The sequence below is a fragment of the Nilaparvata lugens genome, chromosome 9 (assembly GCF_014356525.2).
Source record: "Nilaparvata lugens isolate BPH chromosome 9, ASM1435652v1, whole genome shotgun sequence".
NCBI lineage: Eukaryota > Metazoa > Arthropoda > Insecta > Hemiptera > Delphacidae > Nilaparvata > Nilaparvata lugens.
In genome coordinates, this window is record NC_052512.1 from 12,637,479 (window position 1) to 12,662,680 (window position 25,202).

At 36.1% G+C, this 25,202-nt stretch overlaps 1 protein-coding gene across 1 annotated transcript in view; it reads left to right on the forward strand.

Annotated features, from left to right (window-relative positions):
• Positions 1 to 25,202, forward strand: part of LOC111055574 (protein unc-13 homolog B) — a 785,525-nt gene that overhangs the window by 742,713 nt on the left and 17,610 nt on the right. Inside the window, exons 32-40 of the mRNA XM_039435489.1 lie at positions 319 to 565; positions 2,991 to 3,190; positions 8,711 to 9,020; positions 12,424 to 12,549; positions 13,919 to 14,068; positions 16,718 to 16,849; positions 19,179 to 19,346; positions 20,903 to 21,124; positions 24,179 to 24,345. Of these exons, the coding sequence (XP_039291423.1) occupies positions 319 to 565; positions 2,991 to 3,190; positions 8,711 to 9,020; positions 12,424 to 12,549; positions 13,919 to 14,068; positions 16,718 to 16,849; positions 19,179 to 19,346; positions 20,903 to 21,124; positions 24,179 to 24,345 (1,722 nt within the window). The remainder of the gene's footprint in view (positions 1 to 318; positions 566 to 2,990; positions 3,191 to 8,710; positions 9,021 to 12,423; positions 12,550 to 13,918; positions 14,069 to 16,717; positions 16,850 to 19,178; positions 19,347 to 20,902; positions 21,125 to 24,178; positions 24,346 to 25,202) is intronic.

Genomic DNA, 25,202 nt, shown 5'->3' on the forward strand with positions numbered 1-25,202 from the left:
CTAGCAAAATCTCAATTATAAAAGCGATCTTGCTATCCAGAGATTTTCAGTTTGGTGTAAGGGTAAGCATTCCAGACTGGCAATTAGGAGGTACCGGGTTCAATTCTCGGGCTGACAAATGACTTTTGAATAGTAGGGCTCATCGAATTTCCATCTAGATGTTTCCCCTGTTGTCAATATTCGTAGTAGCAGAAGTCTTCGGAGTGATTCACAGCATTTAATTTGGATTTTCGCTTAAAAATAATATTAAATCTATAAGAATTCGCATAATTGCAATATCCCAGTAATTTCGATAAATTTATCTTTTGTTGATGACAGCGAGTGTCATAACTCGTCAGACCGCATCAAGGTGCGAGTGTGGGACGAGGACAATGACCTCAAGTCGAAGCTGCGTCAGAAGTTGACGCGGGAGTCGGACGACTTCCTCGGTCAGACTATCATCGAGGTGCGGACGCTGTCCGGCGAGATGGACGTCTGGTACAACCTGGAGAAGCGAACTGACAAGTCGGCCGTCAGCGGAGCTATCCGGCTGCACATTAGTGTCGAGATCAAGGGAGAGGAAAAGGTATGTTATTCATCCAATTTTATCTTCTTCTGAACCCACGGTATAGGCATGCCTACCTGTACTGGTCTTTAAACAGTCGCGCCCGCGGCAAATTGCCGCACAATTGTAACTTTTATATGTAGCTTTGGGAATTTTTGTTTTCCAAGGTTGGCAGCTCATGTAATCCTCGCTGTGACAGTCCTCTAGACAATCTTAAACAGTTTGAGGTAGACAGAGTGAACGTTGACTAATTTCAATATATAGGTATTATCTTCCTATTTTATATTCCATCTTCTGATTTTTTTTCTGAAATCTTTTTTTTTCTATCTAGATGTCGAAAAATGAGTCAAATAGAGATGGTATATTCATTCCATTCATGAGTAGATTATTTTATCCCATAAAAATTATAAATTCTAACGATAAATTTGCAGTATGTATTTTTGGAATCTCCTCCATGTATTATGTTATTATATACTATTAAATAATATATAATAACATAGAACACGTTGAGAAAGGTTTGAAATTAATAAATATTGAAAGAGCATTGTCAAAACCAACTGTTTATAGTCTAGGGAGCCATAAGGGTGAGTGTGAGCAAAATGCTCACGCGAGACCACTGACGTTCTGCAAGTCCGTGCCACTACTCGCGTGATGAATAGCCTCTTGAAAATCAAAACTGCGTTCGAAAAATATGTAAAAAACCTCCAGCAAACTAAGAAAATGGCAGAGGATTAGATTAGATTAGAGTTCTTTATTTATCTGTCATTAGTAGCCAAAAAAGTACCAAAGAATACTCAGATTAATATTCTCATTTATTTCACATAGAATAATTATGTATGCTACAATATACAGGGAAAGTAAGTGGGCCGAGGAATCCTTAAACTACCCTATGCTAGGCAGAAGGGTAACTGAGAAAGGATAGGAAGGAAGAATATGGAAAAATATGGAAAAATCGAAATCGATTAAAATTGAAATTGAATTTTATTTTTATAATCGTGCTCAGTTTTGAAACCACCTGTATCTTTGTCTATCAATGTCTCCATGTTGAAACGGAATAAGTCCAGTAGACAATATCTATCATATCGGAATAAGTCCAGTAGACAATATCTATCATATACTACATAATCCAAAATCAATAATGTTCTAAATTTCTGACAAATTTCAAAAAAATTATGAATTACAATTATGATTCAAGATCATGTAATCAATATTCAACAATAATAAAGTTTGAAAGCACGGCTTTGATAGTAGAAAAATTCTTCATAAGCAGACTTTATCACTTTCAAGCCCATCGTTTGATGCGAAAGTCATTACATAGTGTCATTTGCACAGATCAGTTAAAAGTGAATTTCATTTGGAACTGAATTTGAAACAAACAAACCTCGTTCGTTATAGATTGGTACATTTCAATTTTAAGTCACCAGCTGATTGAATTTGGTTTAAGCATTTATTGAGCATTTGGTGTGAATCTTTATAGTTAGGGTGTAGCATTGCTTTTTTATTAGATCATTGATCATTTCCCCAAGCGGAGTGAAGTTCTGTGAAAAATAATAATCAATTTATTTCTCTCCTCGAATAAATAATCCATTTTGAGCGTCCCAGCATGAGACGTTGAGAGCTAACGGGTTTGTCCAGGTCCTGTAGGTTGTAGCTTTGCCTACCGGCAGAGGGCCACTACACTACAATACTACCCGTTCAGAAACATCCAACATTTATGAAAATATATCTTTCCATAAGCAGCATGCTCTTTTGTATCTTCTCAAATCAACGTGTTGCATCTGAAAAGATACACAAGGAGCTTTTTGGAGTTACAGTCCGGGTCCTGTAGGTTTGTACATTGGCGGAGGGCAACTAGACTACAATACTACCCATTCAAAAACATCGATCACATTTTTGAAAATGTATCTTTCCTCAAGCAACAGATGCTCTTTTGTATCTTATCGAAAGCAACGTGTTGCATCCGAAATGATACACAAGGATAGCGAAATTATTCGCAATGATAGCGAGGAGATTAGCTGTCAAGGAGACAGGTTGGTTGCGACCCCACAAGCACAAGGAGCTTTAATGTATCTCTCCATAAGCAACAGATGCTCTCCTGTATCTTCTCAAAAGCGACGTGTTGCATCTGAAAAGATACACAAGGAGCTTTTTGTAGTTGCGTTCTTTTATCTTTTACTTGCCTCTATGCCGTTTTAAAGTGAAAGGTACGGGACGCGCAAAGTTAATAGATAGACTGTCTACTAGCGTTGCGGGACGCGTAGTATATTAGTTTCTGATAAATTAGTTTCTCATTTTTGTCTTGAATCTTTTACTCATCAAAATTTGGGAGAGACACAATTTTGGGTTATTCCTGTTGTCTTCTCCAAATCATTTTTTAATGTAATAATCATTTGTGATTATCAATGGAATGAATAAATAGATGAATGATTCGTTTGTTTGTGATTAGGTGGCGCCCTACCATGTCCAATACACGTGCCTTCATGAAAATCTGTTCCACTCTCTTTGCGAGAACAATTGCGGCATTGTGAGTCTGCCGCAGACGAAGGGAGATGACGCCTGGAAGATCTACTTCGATGAACCGGGCCAGGAGATAGTCGACGAGTTTGCCATGCGTTACGGCATCGAGAGCATCTACCAGGCTATGACGTGAGTGAGGCCTAGCATCAGTATAGCTTCCTTCAATGTCAATAGTAGTTTGTACAACGGTTTCATAAAAGGGGTATTTAACGCAAAAGTTGAAGACAAATTGTAAAGTTGAGACACAAGAGCTTTACACTTACTCTCAACTGTAAAGTTAAGACACAAAAAGTGAGCGTCGCGTGTCTTGAACATCTCACGAGTGCTGAGGAAATTGCTGTGCAAAGGCTAAAAATAAACTTTCTACTGGTGATGTTTTTCAAAGTTTTTCGATTTCTATATCATAAAGCTATCAAAATTGAGAAGTTTTCTCAGGAAAACATTTTTCCCGATCATTACTTTTTGAGATATGAGCGCCTAAATTGAGCGTTATGAGCGTTTAAAGTTTTGGAACAGAACATTTCAAATTCGGTAAGAGGTAAAGCAATGAGATTTGAAGGATAAATTCCTTATGATATTGTTGATCTAGTAATACAAAAATTTTCCAAAAATATCAATTTTCGAGAAAGCTATTTAATTCAATAAAAATGACCAAAAATAACTTCTAGTTAAATTATTTTTGGTAAATTGAATAACTTTTTCAAAAATCTATATTTTTGGAAAATTTTTATCTTTCAGATCAACAATACCGTGAAGAATCTATCCTCTGAATTGCATGAATGTATCTCCTACCGAACTTGAAATGTTCTGTCCCAAAGTTTGAACTTTAGGCGCTCATATCTCAAAAAGTAATGATCGGAATAAAAATGTTTTCCTGGAAAAAACTTTTTTAATTTGAAAGCTTGATGATATACAAATCGAGAAACTTTGAAAAATATCACCTGTAGAAAGTTTATTTTGAGCCTTTGCACAGCCTTCTGTTGTATACACTATTTTTTATCTACACTACGACCACACACAATCGAAGTACAGTAGGGTATCAAATTCCTGAATTTATTAGGTTAGGAATAAACTAAGTGGCCTTTTAGAGAAAATAATGTGTACGTTCTGTGTACAGTAAATTGTTCCAGTACCAATCGTAAATTGTTCCATCACGTAACTACTAGTCCAAAATGTTCCCATGGAACGCCATTTCAAAATCGTTGGTTCAAGCTTTTGGCACGCACATATAAAGTTGATTTATACTAAAATGTGTCGTTTACTAGCTGCGTGAATGGAGAAAGGCTGTTTTACAAACCTACCGTCTAGAAACGTGTAAATTTATTTTATTCCATTACTCTCAAATTTTCTATCGAGAAAAATTCATTTATTGAATGGTTATCAAACATCATATTGTTGGTTATGTATTCTATGCTATGGTAAACAAACTATCAGCGCATGCGCAGAGAAGCAAGCAGACTACAATGATCGACCAATGAGAGCTCAGATAGTTGGAACCTATAGGAACTGTACCAGGTCGGACAATTTACAACACTTCGACTGTGGGGCAGAAAATTGGAGCAGGAACAGAATCTGTCAAAATTCCTCCCATGGAACGTGGAACTTTTTACTTGGTAAACTGTGAATAGGACAATTTACCACATTCCATGTACACAGAACGGGCCCAATGATTGTCGGCTATAAGCAGGAAGCTCGTTATGCAACGTTATAGCCGCATGACTAAAGCACATAGCCCATAAATTCATCAGATTTGATGACTCATTGAATTTTCATGTTGTATGACTGTTATGGCGAAAATTTTTTTTGTGAAATTGAACTTTGTACTTACTGTTTATTTAAGCATGACTAACTTTTGGCCACATAACAAACCACTAATACAAATATTAATTTTTGATTTTTATTTAATTAAAGTGGATTTTTGACAACGTTCTAAGTCTATTCAATTACTAATACAAAATTAATGAATTGAAAGTGTTAGCTACTATATTGCTTTTACAATTCATATCAAATTAATCGTCGAATCTGATGAATTTATAAGTTATGTACTCTAGCCTTAATGGCTGTAACGATGCATATCGAGCTTCCTGGTTATGGCCGACAAGCCTGTTTATATTCGATCAGGTGATTTCAAAAGTTTTCGACACTTTTTGGATTATCCTGCATTGCGATTGGTCGATATCCTGTTGCGTAATATAAAACCGTGGCATAATGAGAAGTTTAAAGTATTGTTATGGAAATCCATTGCAAAAAGGAAGCTCTTATGAAATTGATTGTAATGTTGTAATTTTCACATTATAGAATGGTCGTAGATGAAACATTTACAACACTGACAAGTAGTGCTATGGAAAATTTTAATTCCAGTAAGATCCATTTCAAACTGTCAAGGATCTAGATCTAGAGTCTCTAAAGCCTGATGTTTTTGCAAAGCTGTGAATACTACCCCGTGAACCATACCTCGTTACAAAGTCACGGAGGCAAAACTATGAGAGGCATACTGTATACATATTTATGGGGTACGTAACCATGAAAATCGGCTAATGCCCGGTTGCAGAGTCGTTACATAAAATCAAACATAGATAGCTATGTGAGACATAGTTGAAATCACTCACATAAATGGTTGTTCGTTGCACAGTCGTTTGCCGAAGCCCATTTAGCTATATCTCGAATTAGCATCACACATAAGTCACACTGCAGCTCTATTCACTTTTATCCATAAATTTCCGTACATGCTTCTATCCAACCAATGTCTTGGCATCGGGCAAAGTTTCAATCGACATCACTGTGAACAGACCTGAAAACCTCACATAAAATTGATAAACAGTATAGCGACTTTTGGCTTTTGGCGAGATTTCTCACTATATTTAGCGATTTGGAGGTTATAAACAACTTGAAGAAACATAGGGAAAGAAAAAGTGATTTACGTATATCATAGAGAAACAATAGCATAAGTAGATATCCCATGGTATAGGGCGTTTATGTCGCAACTTTTACTGTTATCTCAAGCCGATAGTTCATGTAATTCTTTCTGTGAAGCTTTATGACGCTGGTAGTCACTCATATTGTGCCGTTCATACACTCTTACCCGGTCAAAACAGTAATAATCGACAGTAATCGGCTTGGGATAACAGTAAAAGTTGCGACAAAAACGCCCTATACCATGGAATATCCACTTACGCTATTGTTTCTCTGCAATGGTCGCCAAACTTATGAGCCTGTTAGCTAAGTCTAAACTGAGTTGAAATTAATCTGAAATTTAATCAAGCTATGGTTGCATTCATTTCAGGGCCGGTTTCCGAGCTTGGGATCCAGCTAGCTCTAGACTTGAAGAACAGCTGGAGTCAGAAAATATTGTCTTTCCGAAACGGGACGTAGTCGCAGTTTTTATGATAATCTTTCTTATTTTCTATAATTGGAAACGTTTTTCCTTGACGGAATAAAACATTCCTAACTAAATCGAAATAGCTGAAACTCTACACTATTTTCTCTTTATTTTATTTTTTGTTCAGTTTTCTAGTTTTTTCGAAATTTAGTTCAAACGCGGACTGCGATTACCCACCGTTTCGGAAAGCCAATTGCTGTTTGAAGTCTAGAACTTAGCTAAATCCCGAGCTCGGAAACCGACCCTTAATGTTTCCTAATCAAACCAGCTATTGGTTTAATGCTACGCGGATAAATGCGGTCATAATCATAACTCAGTTCAGCGCTAAACGAAGATAGTGTATATTGTCCTTAATGGGGCATTCCCATGTCTTTCAGCTTGTTTCTTACTTGAGAGTTTTACAATATTCACAATGTTGCTGTAGTCGATGAGATTTTTACTTTCAAATTCAACTTCTGAGGTTCATATTATACACCTTCTATGTTTAACTCTTAGGTTTAGTTGCATTTACTGTTATGACTGTTATTCAAGACTTACACCAAAAGCTGATCCATCTCCGTTTTGACCGAGCCAAATTTATCTTCTGCGGGTTTAACAGTTTAACATCCTTCACATCAACGCCGATACTCAATGAGCAATTGAAGATTTTCTGCAGAGCTGACAGTCTGAGCTGAGTTGAAATTAATATAACAGATAATCTGGACTGAAGAAATGCAGTGAATTCCTATGTGGAATTTTGAATCAAGAGAACTTGACAAATGCAATTGAAAATCATGCCAATTATTATCAGAGTCCTGAAACTATTATCATAGAGATACAATGGTATAAGTAAATATCCCATGGTATAGGGCGTTTATGTCGCAACTTTTACTGTTATCTCAAGCCCATAGTCCACGTAGTTCTTTCCCGTGAAGCTCTATGACGCTGGTGGTCTCTGATATTGTGCCTTTCATACACTCTTACCCGGTCAAACAGTAAAAATCGACAACAATCGACTGTAATCGGCTAGAGATAACAGTAAAAGTTGCGACATAAACGCCCTATACCATGGAATATCTACTTACGCTATTGTTTCTCTATGCTTATATACAGATGGTTTTTAGTGAACATCTTTCAAAAAAAGCTATCACAACCACTAAAATGCATTTGGCGGGAGTAGTAATTAGATTTAACAGCACGACTTCGGGCCCATAACTTAAAAGACCGTTTTAAGCTATTGGAAACATGAATAAGCTCTTATTCCTAGTCTGACGACTGTTCAAAGAAATCATGTGTGTAATCGGGCTCTTTCAGTTTTATGGGTGCCATATAGTTTACTTTGACATCTGTGCAACGGAAAGTGAATTTATGTTTTCGTAAATGAGTTTGCTGCCTGTCCTTGCCCTATTACCATAGTTAAGGAAAGTATTGCTTTCCGAAAAAAATTAAGGTACCCCAATTTCTAAATTTCTATACGTTTCAAGGTCCCCTGAGTCCAAAAAAGTGGTTTTTGTGTATTGGTCTGTATGTGTGTATGTATGAGTGTATGTGCATCTGTGTACACGATATCTCATCTCCCAATTAACGGAATCACTCGAAATTTGGAACGTAAGGTCCTCACAATATAAGGATCCGACACGAACAATTTCGATCGAATGCGATTCAAGAAGGCGGCTAGAATGGCGAAAATGTTGTCAAAAACAGGGTTTTTCGTGATTTTCTCGAAAACGGCTCCAACGATTTCTCAATCGTTATACCTGAAATAGTCATCGATAAGCTCTATCAACTGCCACAAGTCCGATATCTGTAAAAATTTCAGGAGCTCCGCCCCATCTATGTAAAGTTTGATTTTAGATTCTCAAATTGTCAGCCTTCATATACAATTTAAACAAAAAATTCCAAGTGGAAAAGATTAAGCATGAGAATCTCTACAATTAATGTTCAGTAACATTTTCAACTAAAATTAAAAATAAGTTCGAAATTCGAGAAAATGTGATTATCCAATTGAAAACTGTTGGCAACTGTTGATTCTATTAAATGACGATCTTATTTATCTCTTTCCTGTATAGGGCTACTTGTAATATAAATATAAAGAAAATAAAAATCTCAGTACCCTTTTTTTAAAATATTTTATCACAACATGTTTTGGTCATTTATGCCATTTTCAAGTGATATATGACCGAAACATGTTGTGATAAAATATTTTAAAAAAAGGGTACTGAGATTTTTATTTTCTTTATATTTATGTGACGACTATGCAACCGGGCATAACTTGTGTGAATGTTTTGCAGCCACTTCCACTGCCTGTCGACGAAATACCTGTGTCCCGGAGTGCCAGCCGTGATGTCGACACTACTGGCCAACATCAACGCATACTATGCGCACACGACCGCCTCCAACGCGGTCTCGGCCAGCGATCGATTCGCCGCCTCCAACTTCGGCAAGGAGAAGTTTGTCAAGCTGCTCGATCAACTTCACAACTCACTGCGTATAGATCTCAGCATGTACAGGAACAACTTCCCCGCTAGCAGCCAGGAGAAGCTGATGGATCTCAAGAGTACTGTCGACTTGTTGACTAGCATCACCTTTTTCAGAATGAAGGTTGGTTTACTCCTTTTTAATTTCATGATCAATATCATTTCTTACTAGGAGGTCACCCGTGCTTCGCTACGAGGATGAGAAATTAACTTCCGTCATAAAATGTTGCTTCTGAAACATTAATAATATTATTATTGTACTATTATAATGGCCCTTTGTTGTTGGGCTCTTCCGAACCTAGTTCTTTCACAATACCGAGTGCAATTGACCCAAACACTTACCATTTAGGTACTTCTGAAACGTTCCATTTAGTTCGGGAAAATGATTCTTATTGTTATATAATGTAATAGAAATGGTGTTGGAGGTTCGGTAAGACAAACAACTATTGATTCCAATAATAGTATTTATTCTACTGGAGTCTTTAGCCCAAAGTACAAGAATGATTTTGCATTGAAATCGTATATATCCCATCATTCAAGGTCTTAATACTACATTTACAAAGGAGAAGTGACTCATAAAAAACTAACTGGGCCCTTATAACTACTAAATGAATATAATATAAAAATGGGTTTTAAACCCAGATTTCATACCCCAAACAAATGATGTTTCCTTTACCAGCTCTCAAACAATATTCCCATGATAGGAGCAGCAGTGCCCAATCAAATTATTCTTGAATAAATGTATATCCAATAAGTTATTCGACTTAGTGCTAACCTTATAAAATGACAAAACTCAAATCTTGATTAGAAACCATCCACAACTTACTGCCAACCAGACAAAATCAGATTATTGATCAATTTTGTTGCCAATATTAACCCTAACAACTATTTCGTTGTTCATTTTGGATTATATTTATTTTAAAATAATATGCTATGGACATTCCAACTATATAATATCATTTCATGTCCCATTAATTCAATTTGAAAATCAATACTGGAAAATCTAGGAGGGAAATTAAAATTTGGGCTTCGAAGTGCACGAGATTCATATTTTTAGAATCTATGTGCAAAATTTGGAGATCTGAATCATTACAGTTTTTCCGGTATGCAATCCACAAGTTGACATGTTTTGATGCGAACAAACGAACACACGAACAAACACAACCCTACCGTAAAACCGGCTAATTTGGGACAGTTTAACCCCTTCCCTCCAATTCCAACTTACCAGCTGCCTGTGCAATTCATTCCGACTTCTGGCATTGTGGATTTGTTGGGAGCATATCATTGAAAATATCCAATAACGTTCTGATCAACAGCTAAGATACTTTTTTAACAGTCATAACAATCTACTATCTCTAACCTAGAAATTGAGCCTTTAATAACTTCTGTTGTGAACACTCAATTATTACACACAATTATTTTATCAATTATTCAATTATTTTACAGTTAAGGTATTTTTATTATGAATATGAAACATTATTCAAAATCCAATATCCCGAGCTAGCCTTCAACCATTCAATTCTCTCATTTTAGGCAAATTATATTGGTGTCCCAAATTACCCAACCTCTGCGGGTAACTTGGGACACCATATTTTTTAATTTTTCTTCAGAACAGGTTGGAATAATAATGGAATTGGATGTATATATTTGGAGTATTATTAAAGACCTAAGTTTTGAGCACAGGAGAAATAAACTATTAAAATAATAATGGAACTAAATTTCAAGTCAAAGTTGAAAACTGTCCCAAGTTAGCCGGTTTGACGGTACTCTCTCTTATTATATAGTTCCAAAGGCTGTTCATTTATTTCCTTGTACACTGCGTATTACAGTCCCAAAGGATCCAATGGTAATTGAATTGATTATTCTAAATGATATTTGAGTACTGTTTAATTAAAAAAATATATATATATATATATATATATATATATATATATATTATATATATATATATATATATATATATGTATGTATGTATTATATATTATATATTTATTATTATTCTACGAGCCATTTTATATATGGTTGTTGTTGTATTATGTATGTTGTGGTTTCGGTATTCTAAATTTTTCAAACCCCTACCTTATTGTGCTTGCTAATTTTGACTTTTGTCTGAGATTTGCGTATCATGTCTTATCTTGAGCTTGTTGTTATTTTATTTTATGCATAGAATTTTCCACTCTTGCTGATTTATGTATTTCTGTCTTTATCAATTCATCTCAAATTAATTAATTTATTATTCTTATTGTATTTTTTCATTTAAAGAAAATAGGTATTGTATACACTATTTTAGATAGTTCTTAGTTTTATTTAGTTATATATTTTTCTCTCTTTCGTTTTCGTTTTCAATAAATATTGTTTTTTTCTGTCTCTCTGATGCTCCTCCATGCGGACGTGACTTAGTCACTTGCATGGTAGAATATTTCTGTATATTATGTGAAATTTCTGCAAGTGCAATTTTGTAATTATTTTGTTTTTTTTATACGGAAATAAAGATTATTATTATTATTATTATAATGCCCTTGGGCGCGGGCACACAGAATAAACTTAGTATCATCAAAGAGATATTTATCTCGTGATACTTCCGTGTTTCGGATGAAGACGTTAAGCCATCGGTCTCGGCTGCCTAAAAAGCAGTCGTTAGGTCATGTCAGAGGCCCTGAAATCGACCATCTGTGACCCTGAAAACTCTTACACCATACCTGAGCCAGCTATGTCACTTAATATTATTATTATTATTATCTTGGAGAAAGATATTGATAAGATATATTGTGCTATATTCTCTCTATGGCATCATGTCATCGTTTCAAACGGAAGAAACTATCAATTTCAGTCTTACTATTAGTTCTAATAGGACTATTGATACTTGCTAATGTTAAATGAACTCTTAGTACGTAAAGATACTTCTCATTTCTTTTCACAATCCTGAAAACGAGACAGTCAATGTTATAGATGTTGTTTTCGATGACGAAATATAATATTATAATATCTTTGTTACAATCCTGGAAACGGGACAATCAATGTTATAGATGTTTTCAATGACGAAACATAATATTATAATAACTTTGTCTCTATTATAACAACAAAGTTACTATAATACTATGGTATGTTTCGTCATGGAAAACAACATCCATAACATTGACTGTCCTGTTTTCTGGATTGCAACAAAGTTATTATAATATTATAGTTTAGACAATGCGTATCTTTGTTGGATATCATTCGTATAAGTTTAGTCCCTGTGTATTTATTTTAGACACTCTGTTGTAGATTTGACATTGTATATCTTTGTTAGGTACACAGTGTATAAACTGAATACACCGGGTCCGAACTAATACGGAAGATACGCATTGTCTAAACTACAACAAAGTTATTCAATATTAATATCCTGATAAATTTAATCTGGAATAGTTAGAATCTAGATCTATGAACTACGGAAGTAGACCTAGGATTGTACTGTGAATGATTCCATGTCCGTGTTCATCTTTTCGTGTTTTATTGCTAATACTTTGTCGATTATGTGTATTTTCCAGGTGCAAGAGCTGACAAGTCCTCCGAGAGCCAGTGCAGTGGTAAAAGACTGTGTCAAAGCGTGCCTTAGTTCCACTTATCAGTTCCTGTTCGAGAACTGTTACGAGCTCTACAGTAGAGAGTTCCAGGTCGGTTCAAAATGTCACAATATCAATCTTTTTTGTTCCATTTCAATAAAATTCAATTTTAATTTAAAGCGGTATCCTAGACATCTGATAATCAGACAGAGGATGAGTCAAAAAAGAGCAACCTTGGGAAGGTTCTCAACACATAAAACAATCACATTAGTAAAATACTGTAATTATACAATAGTCATAAAAAATATATTTTTTAAAAACGCAGTCAGTCAGAACAACCTATGTTCAAGGGCCTGGGTTGAATCAAAGACAAGGAACAATTTATCACTCCTGCAGAAATTTATTCACTTAATAGTATGACTTTTCAAACATCAGCCTCATCAACAATTCTCTGAGTTTTTGTAAGTCCGCCATGTCTCTGATATCCTGAGGGAGCCTATCATATATTTTTGGGTGGAGATTTATCAAACATGGCGGTTCTATGAGCAGCCACTGATCGGGAGGCTGAGTGCCTTGTACTGTGGCTGTGGATTTCGTTATTGCGGGTGGTGTTTGGTAGGTTTTCGTGAGTATATTCACATATCTCCAAGATATATAGTGACGGCAGTGTGAGTAAGCAAAATTTTCCGACAGGTCTATCTTGGGGGTTTATTGGAAATAATTCCTAATGCCTTTTTCTGAGATCTAGATACTTGGATGAAGAATTTTGAACTTACCGACGAGGTTATGCCATACTTGAGGAAAGGAGAAAGATGACCGTAAAGTTGCGTACAGACTTTCACTCTGCTCCGCAACCAAACGTCACTCGAGCAGAGCGATTGATGATTGACCGGGGAGCAAGAGTGGAACGCGAGAAGATCTAACATCTCCCGTAATGTTCATGATCGGTGCGAATGCAGAGCGGAGGCGGAGCGATTGCGGAGCGATGGGGAACGAGGGCGGAGCGTGCGCGTAGCGGGTTGGAGGCGCGTATATCTGTACGCAGCTTTATATATCACTATTAGGGCTCTAAGTTCAATGTGTTTTTGAGCACTCGCAGTGAGAAAATAGCTGAGTTAACCCTGGAGCATATTTTTTGAGATAAGCTTATCATTCATAAGATTGATAAGAGAAATGAATTCTCTGAACATAGAACCTATCAGCATTAAGGGGAGATCTTCATTATTAATTTTGTCCATATGCTACCAAGAGAGAAGTGAGTCAAGTTGATAAAATGAGCTTTTGAGTAACAGCAAAACAAAGTATGATTCAAGTATATCAGAAAATGAATAATTTTTTTGTTCCTTTGTATCCAAATCCTACATTTCATTGTTATAAGGAATCACTATCTTGATGTGTCTTTGTATAGAATTTTCATATTTATAAACTTGATAAACTGCAAAAATTGAGAAAATGATAAAATGATTGTATGTTTGTGCAGGTGGATCCAAACGAGCCGAAACGTGACCCCGATGACCATGGTCCCCAGCTGGACTCGCTCGACTTCTGGCACAAGTTGATCGCTCTCCTCGTCTCTGTCATAGAAGAGGATCGCAATAGCTACGCGCCTGTTCTCAACCAATTCCCACAGGTACCATACCTACACAAGACTATAATGACACAAAATTTGAAAATACAGTCCAGGTCCTGTAGCTTTAGCTATCGGCGGAGGGCCACTAGACTACAATACTACCCGTTCAAAAACGTCGAACCTTTCTTGAAAATGTATCTTTCCAAGAATAACAGATGCTCTTTTGTATCTTCTCAGAAGCAAAGTTTTGCATCCGAGAAGAAACACAAGTAGCTTTAATGTATCTTTCCATAAGCAACAGATGTTCTTGTGTATCGTCTCAGAAGCAACGTTTCGCATCCGAGAAGAAACACAAGGAGTTTTAATGTATTTTTCCATAAGCAACAGATGTTCCTGCGTATCTTCTTAAAAGCAACATGTTGCATCCGTAAAAGTACACAAGGAACTTAGATGTATCTTTCCAAAAGCAACAGATGCTCCTTTGAATCTTTCAAGGAGCAAGGTTTTGCATCCGAGAAGAAACACAAGGAGCTTTAATGTATCTTTACATAAGCAACAAATGTTCTTGCGTATCTTCTTAAAAGCAACATGTTGCATCCGAAAAGGTAGGTACACAAGGAGCTTTATAGTATCTTTCCAAAAGCAACAGATGCTCCTTTGAATCTTTCAAGAAGCAACGTTTTGCATCCGAGAAGAAACACAAGAAGCTTTAATGTATCTTTCCATAAGCAACAGATGTTCCTGCGTATCTTCTTAAAAGCAACATGTTGCATCCGAAAAGGTACACAAGGAGCTGAAATGTATCTTTCCAAAAGCAACAGATGCTCCTCTGTATCTTTTCAGAAGCAACGTTGTGCATCCAAGAAGAAACACAAGGAGCTTAAATGTATCTTTCCAAAAGCAACAGATGCTCCTTTGTATCTTTTCAGAAGCAACGTTTTGCATCCGAGAGGAAACACAAGGTGTTCCAATGTATCTTTCCATAAGCAACAGATGCTGTTCTGTATCTTCTCAAAAGCAACGTGTTGCATCCAAAAAGATACACAAAGAGTTTTTTAGAGTTTAGCACAACGCAGCCTATCAGCTGAAATTCGTTTAAAATGCTCTTTCAAATTGTTGGTCTTCTTTTTCTTCATGTGCCGTCTCCATGGCGGAGGTTGGCTATCATGATGGCAATTTTCACCCTGCTTACAGCTGACTTGAAAAGTTCATTTGAGGTGCACTTGATCCAATCCCTTAAATTGCGCAACCAAGATATCCTTCTTCGCCCCACTGACCTCCTACCTGTTATTTTGCCTTGCATAATGAGGTGCAATATTCCATACTTGTGTCCTCTCATTATGTGACCCAGGTACCTTAATTTGCGCTCCTTGATTTCACCAATGAGTTGCAGTTTCTTACTCATTCTCCTGAGAAGCTCTTCAATTTTAACATGATCGGTGTATTAGATTTTCAGCGTTCTGCGATATGTCCACATCTCAAAGGCTTGTATTTTCTTCTCACCCGATCTATTCAATGTCCATGCTTCCACACCATATCATAGTACAGGAAACACGAAACATTTAAGGAGACGCATTCGTAATTCAAGCTTAATGTCTCTTGATGTCAGTAAATTCTTGATCCTGATAAATGTGGAACGTGCTTTCTCCATTCTTATTCTGAGTTCTGAGCAGTTATCAGCATTGGAAGTTACCCGAGTCCCAAGGTATGTGTAGGAATCCACCCGCTCCAAACGGATTCCTTCAGTGAAATGATCCCCGATAGGAGGTTGGTCTTTGGTGATGATCATGTACTTTGTCTTTTCAGAATTCAGACTCAAACCACCTTCTTTGCTTGCAATAATGATACTGTTCAGCATCCTCTGGAGATCTTCCATATTTTGTGCCAGCAGTACAGTGTCATCCGCATACCTTAGGTTATTGAAAGGTGTGCCATTAACTCTTATACCTCCAGTCTCATCTTCTAGGGCCTTGCTGATGATTCTTTCGGAATAAATGTTGTAAAGGAGTGGTGAAAGCACACAGCCCTGATGAACCCCTCGTTTGATTTCCAATTGTTGGTAATACGTTGCAATTATCTCATTCTTGAAGAATCCCTTCTTCCTCAAAGAAAGCTCAGTAGGGAGCTTCCTCCATCTAGGAATACACGGTCTCTGAAGCCTGAAGCCTGTCAAAAACATGGAACATTTTGGAAATGTATTCTTCAATAAACAACAGATGCTCTTTTGTATCTTCTTAAGAACAACATTATGCATCTAAAAAGATACACGAGGAGCTTTTTAAATCAGACATTCGTTCAACATGTTCTTTCCATTGTTGGTGATATGTCGCAACTCTCTTATTCATGGAGAATCCCTGTGTGTAGGGAGCTCTCTTCAAGGAAGCTCTCGAGGAAGCTTCAAGGAAGAAAGCTCCCTACATCATCCAGCTTCCTTTCATCCAAGAATCTAGGGTCTGTTGAACCTGATGTTCTTCAAAGCCGCGAATATTATCGCGTACCTTCACTTCATGCCGTTTTGGAGTCACGGAGAAAACAGTACGGGACTCTTACTTCTTACCCTAAATGTAACTACAAAATAACTATTCTTTCAGGATTTCACGATGCTTGATCAAATAGCCTAGTATGGATGGTTGTGCTGAAGCACCACTCTTTTCGATGTTTCTCTCCTTATTTAATGACTTGCCATAATTTACCATTGTTTTTCCGCAGGAACTGAATATCGGTCAACAGTCAGCCCTGACCATGTGGGGATTGTTTGCCACTGACATGAAATATGCCTTGGACGAACACGAACAGCACAGAAGGTGCAAATCATCTGAGTACATGAATCTTCACTTCAAGGTAAATCTTTCAATCTGAATCATGTTGGTCCAATCTAGATATGAAAATACAGTTGAACCTCTAATTCCCGGTTTTATTAGGCAGAGGGTCATTGCAGATGGCCGAATTTCTGGATGAACCGTTTTTTTAGAGAAAGAACTTATAGAAAACCCTTTCAGTTTTTCCGATAATATACAAGCAATACGGAAGTTCATTGTGGGGTGCCAATCGACCCCCTGGAACGTTTAATGATATTTCCTCCTGGTACTGTCTAAAGTACCTACTTTACTCCCTGGAACATAATACTAAAGTGTCACTTTTTCGCTCTCGGTACTAAAAAAAAACAGAAAATCTCCCTAGGGAGGAATAGTAACTCCATTTGAATAACATGGGAAGCATCACTATTTTAAAAACGTACATTTGAAATAGGTTAGAAGGTCTAAGTTCAGATGAGAAAGCATTTAGAGTTAAAATGTTTCTCTTATTTTTACTCTTATTTTGCTTCACTATATTATGAAATTTATGTTTGTATGCTAAAATTATTACAAACTCCATATCACTATACCAAAAAAATGTATAATTTTTTTTATTCCATGTTATTCAAAATACCAGCCAACAAATATTCCTCATCAACTAATCAAATTTGAAACGGGAACTTCATCATAGCTGTAGTTGTGGCGGCCATTGTTGTTACAAGTTTTGCCGTCAATAGAGCATAGCGCTGTCGGCGGAGAACTGTGATTACAAGCTAGCTGTTCCTGTTTACTTTTTTGATTATCTTGTAGTCGTAACACATTGTTTGGTCACGTACGTTTTTAAAAACTATTTTATTTGCAGTTTTTATAAAAATGTAGGTGGAGGGAAAATGTTGTGTTTATCACGAGTGAAAAATGCTTTTTCTCCCTCAGGAAAATTGTTGCCCACGGCTTCGCCTCGGGCTTCAAACTTTTCCCTCATGGAAAAAACAGTACTTTTCACTCTAGATATACAAATAACTATTTCATTATAATAGTTTGAAAAGGATGTGCATTGCGGGTTGCCTATAAATCCCCCTGACCTTTTGATAATAATTATCAGTGAAGTGATTGGGAGGAAAACCCTATAAACTATTTCTCTAGCAGATTTAATTTGATACGTTTCAAATCATTGGAAATATACAGAGTGAGTCAAATGTATGGGAACCATTCAATAAGTTGGAGACTGTTGTGGATATAATACTGTAACTTTCACGATAAGTTATTGGTCGAATACTCTACCTTTTGACGTACAACTAAATTTCAACCCTTCATAAGGAGGTGACTTGGGGGTTGTAACTCGAATACTTCAAATGTGAACACTCATTGTGTGGTACATCATTTCAAAGGCCTTTTCAAAACAAGAAAGATGACATCAATAAAAATGTTCTATGATACTTATTGCGGCTGATTGAAGTGTTGGTTTTCACTAGAAACTTCAATCACGGTATCTTCTAGTGCTACTGTGATTCCTTAACCTTCCACTTATATCATAACAAATTAATTAAAGTTCGAATACAAGAATATATTAATTTGTTGTCTCTTCCATTTAAATTCACACAACCTATGTTTCAATGATATTGGCGTCATAATTGTGGAAATAGTGAAAATTGGTCTTTAAAGTAAAAAGTGAAATCATAATCTTAATCCCTTCTCAAAACTTCCATTCATCAAAATTTGGGAGAATTACAGTTTTGGGTGTTCTATGCTGTTGTCTTCTTCCAATCATATTATTGCAATATTGATTTGTGGATTGTCAATGGAATTAACTATTTCAGATTAGTGTTCAATTTATGTACTCATTCCCATTTATTTAGATTTGATTTCAATAGACTGTTGTTGTTCAAAATACAGTAGAATGCTACATTATAGTTCAAGGAAACTAGTAGGGGTATTCACAATGTTGTTTTAGCCAGCTGAAGTGCTATTTGATAACTCTGGATTGTGAACGCCCCATCTAAAACCATCTGCTATTAGCTAACTGAAGTGGCGATCCAAGCGGATAATTTGTGTAACTTAAAGTTAAAAAGTAAGATTATAAACATATGACAGCCTTTTAACAGAGATAGCTAGAGTTAGCGGACTCAAACCTGCGCTATCTGCTATCTCGTCTGTTAATTTTTTTCTAACGTACCACTATAGCATTGAGTTAACACAGACTTAGGAGATAGCTGGAGATAGCGAATAGCTCGACTTAGCCAGCTAACTCCAACATTGTGAATACCCCTATATGAGAATAAAACTTACTTTCGGCCTTATGATACTATATTTACAGTAAATAAACTGAGATGGGTTTTATGACAGATGGAGAATAAATCGATGAAATGGATTTTCAGGTGAAATGGCTCCATACGAATTACGTGAAAGATGTGCCACCTTACAAGGGCTCGGTGCCCGAGTATCCGGCATGGTTCGAGCCTTTTGTCATGCAGTGGTTGAATGAAAACGATGACGTATCACTGGAGTATCTGAAAAGTGCCTTCGAGAGAGATAAAAAAGATGGGGTGAGTAGGAGAGGATAAATCAAAGTTTATAGTGAATATTTCACTCTTGTTCGCACTCCGATGATTCGGAATACATTTTGAGCTGTAAGTTCACTTATATTCATTAAACTTATATTCAGTTCACTTATATAGCATCATTATTGGGAGAACACATTTTTATTTTTGTCACATCTACATTCATCATTATATAATATATATCACTATATTTTAACTCGGATTTTCTTTTATCTGTATGAATACAGAATCTGTATGATTTTCTTTTATTTGTATGTATGTAACGCAGCTACGGCCACGCGTAATTCTCATCGAATTCGATGAGATTTGACAGGAATATTTATTTTCCAGCTGCGTGTCGATGTATACACAAGATTTTTTGAAATTTTGCTTTTTAAAGATAACTAGCTTATCCAGCGAGCTTCGTACAGCCAAAAAGTCAATTTATCTCATGTCACACTCGACTTTATTTGGTTAATCATGGAATTTATTTGACAATCAATATTTTCATTTACATCTCAATACGGACTTCTTATATGCTCAAAACTACCGTTTCAATGCCAGTGAACAATTTTATCACAGAGTGACGTGTTCATTACAGCTGGTAAGTTCATATTCTAAATCATATTATCACAACATGATCTTGAATCATGATGATCTTCCCGTTCAACGTTAGCCGCAGGGTCGACAATTTCGAAAACATAGGTCTGTAAAATAGATTAATATATAATTATTATTGATATTATTAGCCCCCCTATTGAAATTTTTGGTCAGAAACCATCCCAAATATTCACACAACATATTCCCAAAGTTTCATGTTGTTCTGCCAAGTAGTTTTCGAGTTTATAGGGAACAAACAATCTAACAAACACACAAACAAACTAACACACAAAAATACATTGATTGTTATCTATAGATATATGAGAAGAAAAGGAATTCCTCATTACTCTGATATCACTATATATCATCTACTCTGTAGATAGCATATTTCAGACTATAGAATATTATTCATAATTAATCAGCTGACACAGATGTCTGGAGAAGCCGTGTCCATTTCTATAAGGTCTTCTCCCTCTTCTTCTTCTTCTCCTTCTTTATCTTCTCCTTCTTCTCCTTCATCTTCTTCTCTTTCTTCTTCTTTCCCCTCTTCTTCTCCTTCTTCTCTTACTCCTCCCACTCCTCCACCTCCTCATCATCCTCCTCCTCCTCCTCATCCTCCTCCTCCTCCTCCTCCACCACCTCTTCCTCCCCATCCTACTTATCATACTCCTCCTCTTCCTCCTACTACAACCCCCTCCTCATTCTTCTCCTTGTATTCTTGATTCATGTATCAATAATAATGTTGTAAAAAATAGAATTGGAATCGTTTTGGGCGTAAGTTAGCCTGTGGCACTTTTCTTTAAGTTGTATAATTCTGAATGATTGAATAAATAAATAAATAATTCATAACTTAATCGGATTCCCTCTACTTGATTCTTTTTGATATGATGGCAAATAGATTGAATTTGAATAAAATGAATGATGCAGCAATAATCGACGGCGTTTGTGTTTTGTGATGACAGTTCCAGCGTAGTTCGGAGCATGCGCTGTTCTCGAATTCGGTGGTGGACGTGTTCACGCAGCTGACGCAGTGCTTCGACGTGGTGTCGAAACTGGAGTGTCCCGACCCAGAGATCTGGAAGCGTTACATGAAGCGCTTCGCCAAAACCATAGTCAAGGTGCTCATCGCCTACGCAGACATCGTCAAGTTCGAGTTCCCCGAACACATGATTGAGGAACGCATTGTGAGTAGACTATCTAATGATCATATGATTATAATGTACTCAATGGCCCATATGAATAAAACCAGAGCAAATGCTCATGAGCAAGAGCATGGAGCATAAGGTTTTGCTCATGAGCAAAATGTAGAAGCAAAAGCATTTGCTAATTTTTATATGAATAAGTTTTAGCTTATACTCTTACCTTATGCTCCTGAACTCTGGAGTAAATGATCACGTTTTTTAAATATTTTTCATCAGCTGATTCGCTTTTGTAGCCTTACTTTGTTTTTATAACTCACGAAAGCGCTAAATATGCAAGTAGGGGGCACCGCTTGTGTTTGCGTCGTCTGCTCTGTTTTCTATTCATGAATTGAGTTTTAGATTAGTTGAGTTTAGAATTTTGAAAAAATGTCATCTCTATAATAATCTTAAGCATATTCTTATAATATCAATAGCCTTCTTATAATCGTCTACACTCTCATCTTCTTGAATGCCTATTTCCTATTTTGTGATGGCTATCTTTATATCAGGTATCTGATATCTTTTGTAGGAATAATGGTGATATATATCATGCTTGAATCTGAAAAGAGTTTTATAGTTCTCAACTATTGGTTGTGATCGTATCTGGTATAGTTTCCTCTTCCTCATACGAATTAGTTGAGCCATTTCACTATGAGCAAAAGGTGATAAGCTGCTCTGGACTAGACTCACCTTTTTTGAAGCATTTGCTTCAAAAGTTGAGCAAATGCTCTAGTTTATTCATACAATTTTGAGTATAAGCTTTTACTTTTGAGCAAATAATGCTCAAACTATTTTTTTGATGAGCATGGGAAAAATGTTTCGCTCACGTTTATTCATAGCAAATGCTCCATATTTTGAAGCAAATGCTCAACTTTATTCATATGGCCCAATGCCTCAACATCTACCGTACCGAAATCCCGAAACTTTTAACTATACAGAGTTGGTGAGAATTATGTAAACATATATTTTTTCAGGAGAATAATTAGCCAGTAGATTTCATTGAGGATCCTACTTGAAATGAAAAATTACTCTTAGAAAATTACGCTGTCGCTGGAACATCTTTGACCGTCACATTAATCCAAATTCTTTTTTCATAATAGAACTATTAGTGACTCTGGAAGAAGAACTGAATATATATTTTTTCAGGCTAGGCCTATTATGTTTTGGAGACGAGGGTCTAAGACCTGATTATAATTTTATTCCCAGAAAAGAATTTCTAGGCTGATGTTAGCGTCGGACCATACGACTGAATGAATGGAAAATAAGAAGGTTGTCATGTGATGCATGATTTCGATACATAGTTCCAAGAGAACATGAATGGCGAAAACCGCACATTGATATCTCAACCCGTATCAGTTTGTTGATGTGAAAGTTGTGAATTATGTTGTATATGAACCAGTTGGAGTAATGTGTCAGCGCATGAAGGACTATCTGTGTGATAGCTCCCAAATAACTTCAAATGATGTTTTGAATCCCAAATAGCTTCAACCGATGTTATGAATGAATGAACGGGGAAACTGTAGTAAATGCTTGTAATGAATTCTTCAGCTGACTGAATGATAAAAAATCACAAAAAAATTTTCCTATGCACTTTTAATGATATTTTTGTATATCTTGATAAAGAATGAAGGAGTGAGTCAATTTTGTTGTCCAACGAACTTGACCTGTAAAAATGTTCGAGAAATACGTGTTCATAATTTGAAGCTGATTGATCAATTCTCATTGTAGAACATACCTACAGACAGACAACGCCTTCAGTAAGTCAAAAGTGAGAACCCCTTAACGCTCGTTCAATTAAATTTACATATTCCATTCTTGAGTTAGCGTTCTCCAAAGTTGATTCAACCATTGAATCCGTTCGATCATTGTATGGTCGCATTCATTAAAACTTGCTTCAATTAATTGAGTTACCTGATGGTAACTGGATTTTTTTCCAACGTTTTTGGAGAAAGCAACACTTCACACTGGGAGTTATGTATTCGCTTGTGAAAGTGTACACATGCACATCTATATTTTTGTCATAGTCATTCAATCTCAGCTTTTTTCCATGCATGAAATCAAGCCGGTAAACAGCTGTTTGCAGAATAAAAAACATATTATTCTCATTACAGCATACTCTACTGTAATGAAACCATGTCATATTATGTTTTCTTTACAGTCGAGTATGTTTCCTAGTTCCGAAATATGAACAGTAAAACTGCTACAAAAAACCACCTTAAGCGCTTCAGGTGGAAGTTTTGTCAACTTCCACAAAATTACTGATTAGGAATTTGTAAACTAGGTTATGTTTATAGAATGCATGTACCTAGTAACTTTTTATTATTCTTTGGATTATTATGACACAATAGTATCTTAAGTCACAAGGACGGGAAGGGCCGTTTTGCAGGCGAGAATGATGTTTCCAGTCGAGGCGTTAGCCGAGACTAGAATTTCATTCGAGCACTGCAAAAGACATTCACGTCCAAGTAGCTTACACTTTTTTTGTCATAATAATCTAGAAAAGAATAATTAAGAAACACAAAACATTACCTTCTTGTGCTGACATTACTAAATGCATTCTATAAACATAACCTAGTTTACAAGTTTCGAATCAGGAATTTCTTTATTGTAATTGACAAAACATCCATCTGGAGCGCTAAAAGGCAGCAGTTTTGCTGTTCCAAACTCGGAACTAGGAAGCATACTCGACTGTAAAGAGAACATATGATTTTATTACAGTATAGTATGCTGTAATGAGAATCATATGTTTATTTGTTCTACAATCAGCAGTTTTCCGGCTTGATTTCATGGATGTAAAACAGCGGAAATTGAATGACTATGACAAAAAATAGTTTACGTTACTTGGACTTGAATGTCTTTTGCAGTGCTCGGATGAAATTCTAGTCTCGGCTAACGCCTCAACTAGAATCATCATTCTCGCCTGCAAAAGGCCTATTCCCGTCCATGTAACATAAGATACTATTATGTTGAATATTTTCTGTCTCTCAAACTGTAACCATTGCGAAATTCTATTGTTACTATTGTACACTACGATTATATATTGTTTTGTACTTGTAGGCATGTATTCTGATGAACAACATTCAGCAGCTGAGAGTGCAACTGGAGAAAATGTTCGAATCGATGGGAGGGGAGAAGCTGGAGGAGGACGCTGCTAACATTCTCAAAGAGTTGCAACAAAACCTCAACACCGCTCTAGATGATCTAGCAACTCAGTTCGCTATTAGGTATACCACATGTTCAAAAATAATATTTCATTATTCAACTAGCAGGTAACCCATGCTAGGGTCCAATTAAAATCTTGACAAACTGAAAACTTGATTTAGGTACTTAAATAGGCCTATAACCATCCTCGGTAAAATGAGAGTCTATATAGAAAATTTCAAGTTAGTCAGTCCAGTACCCAGTTCAGAAGTGATGATGCGTCTTTCATGAATTTCCCATCCCGTACGTGTATAAACCAGTTCTTTCATTTATTATATAAATGTAGATTACAAGTATAACAAGAATTCCATGTTCCTGTACAAGTTAAATGAAGTCAAACATTATAATACAGATATCCACAGTAGAATCCCTCCTATTCAGAAAGATTGTTACAGATAGTGAGTTTTCTCTGTTATAAATTTCAAATCAATACAGTAGAACGATAAGAGTGTTTCCATTCTGTATCAGAACTTATCAATGATTCTATATCGATTCTGATCTATCATTGATTGAAATTCATCATACTGTATCAAATCTTATCGATCATTCTGTATCAAATCCAATTGGGCCTAATGGTTCTGTATCAAACCTGATCAATTCTATATTAAAACTAATCAATTATTATGTATCAAAACTAATTGATTATTCTGTATCAAACCAGATAGATCTATCTATATCAAATTCATTCAATCATTCTGTATCCAACCTGGTAGATTCTGTATTTAAACTGATTGATCACTCTGTATCAATTCTGATAGATCATTCTTTATCAAATATAATCGATCATTCCGTATCAAATCCAATCAATTACTCTGTATCAAACCTGATAGATTCTGTATCAAAACTAACTGATTATTCTGTATCAAATCTGATCGATCAA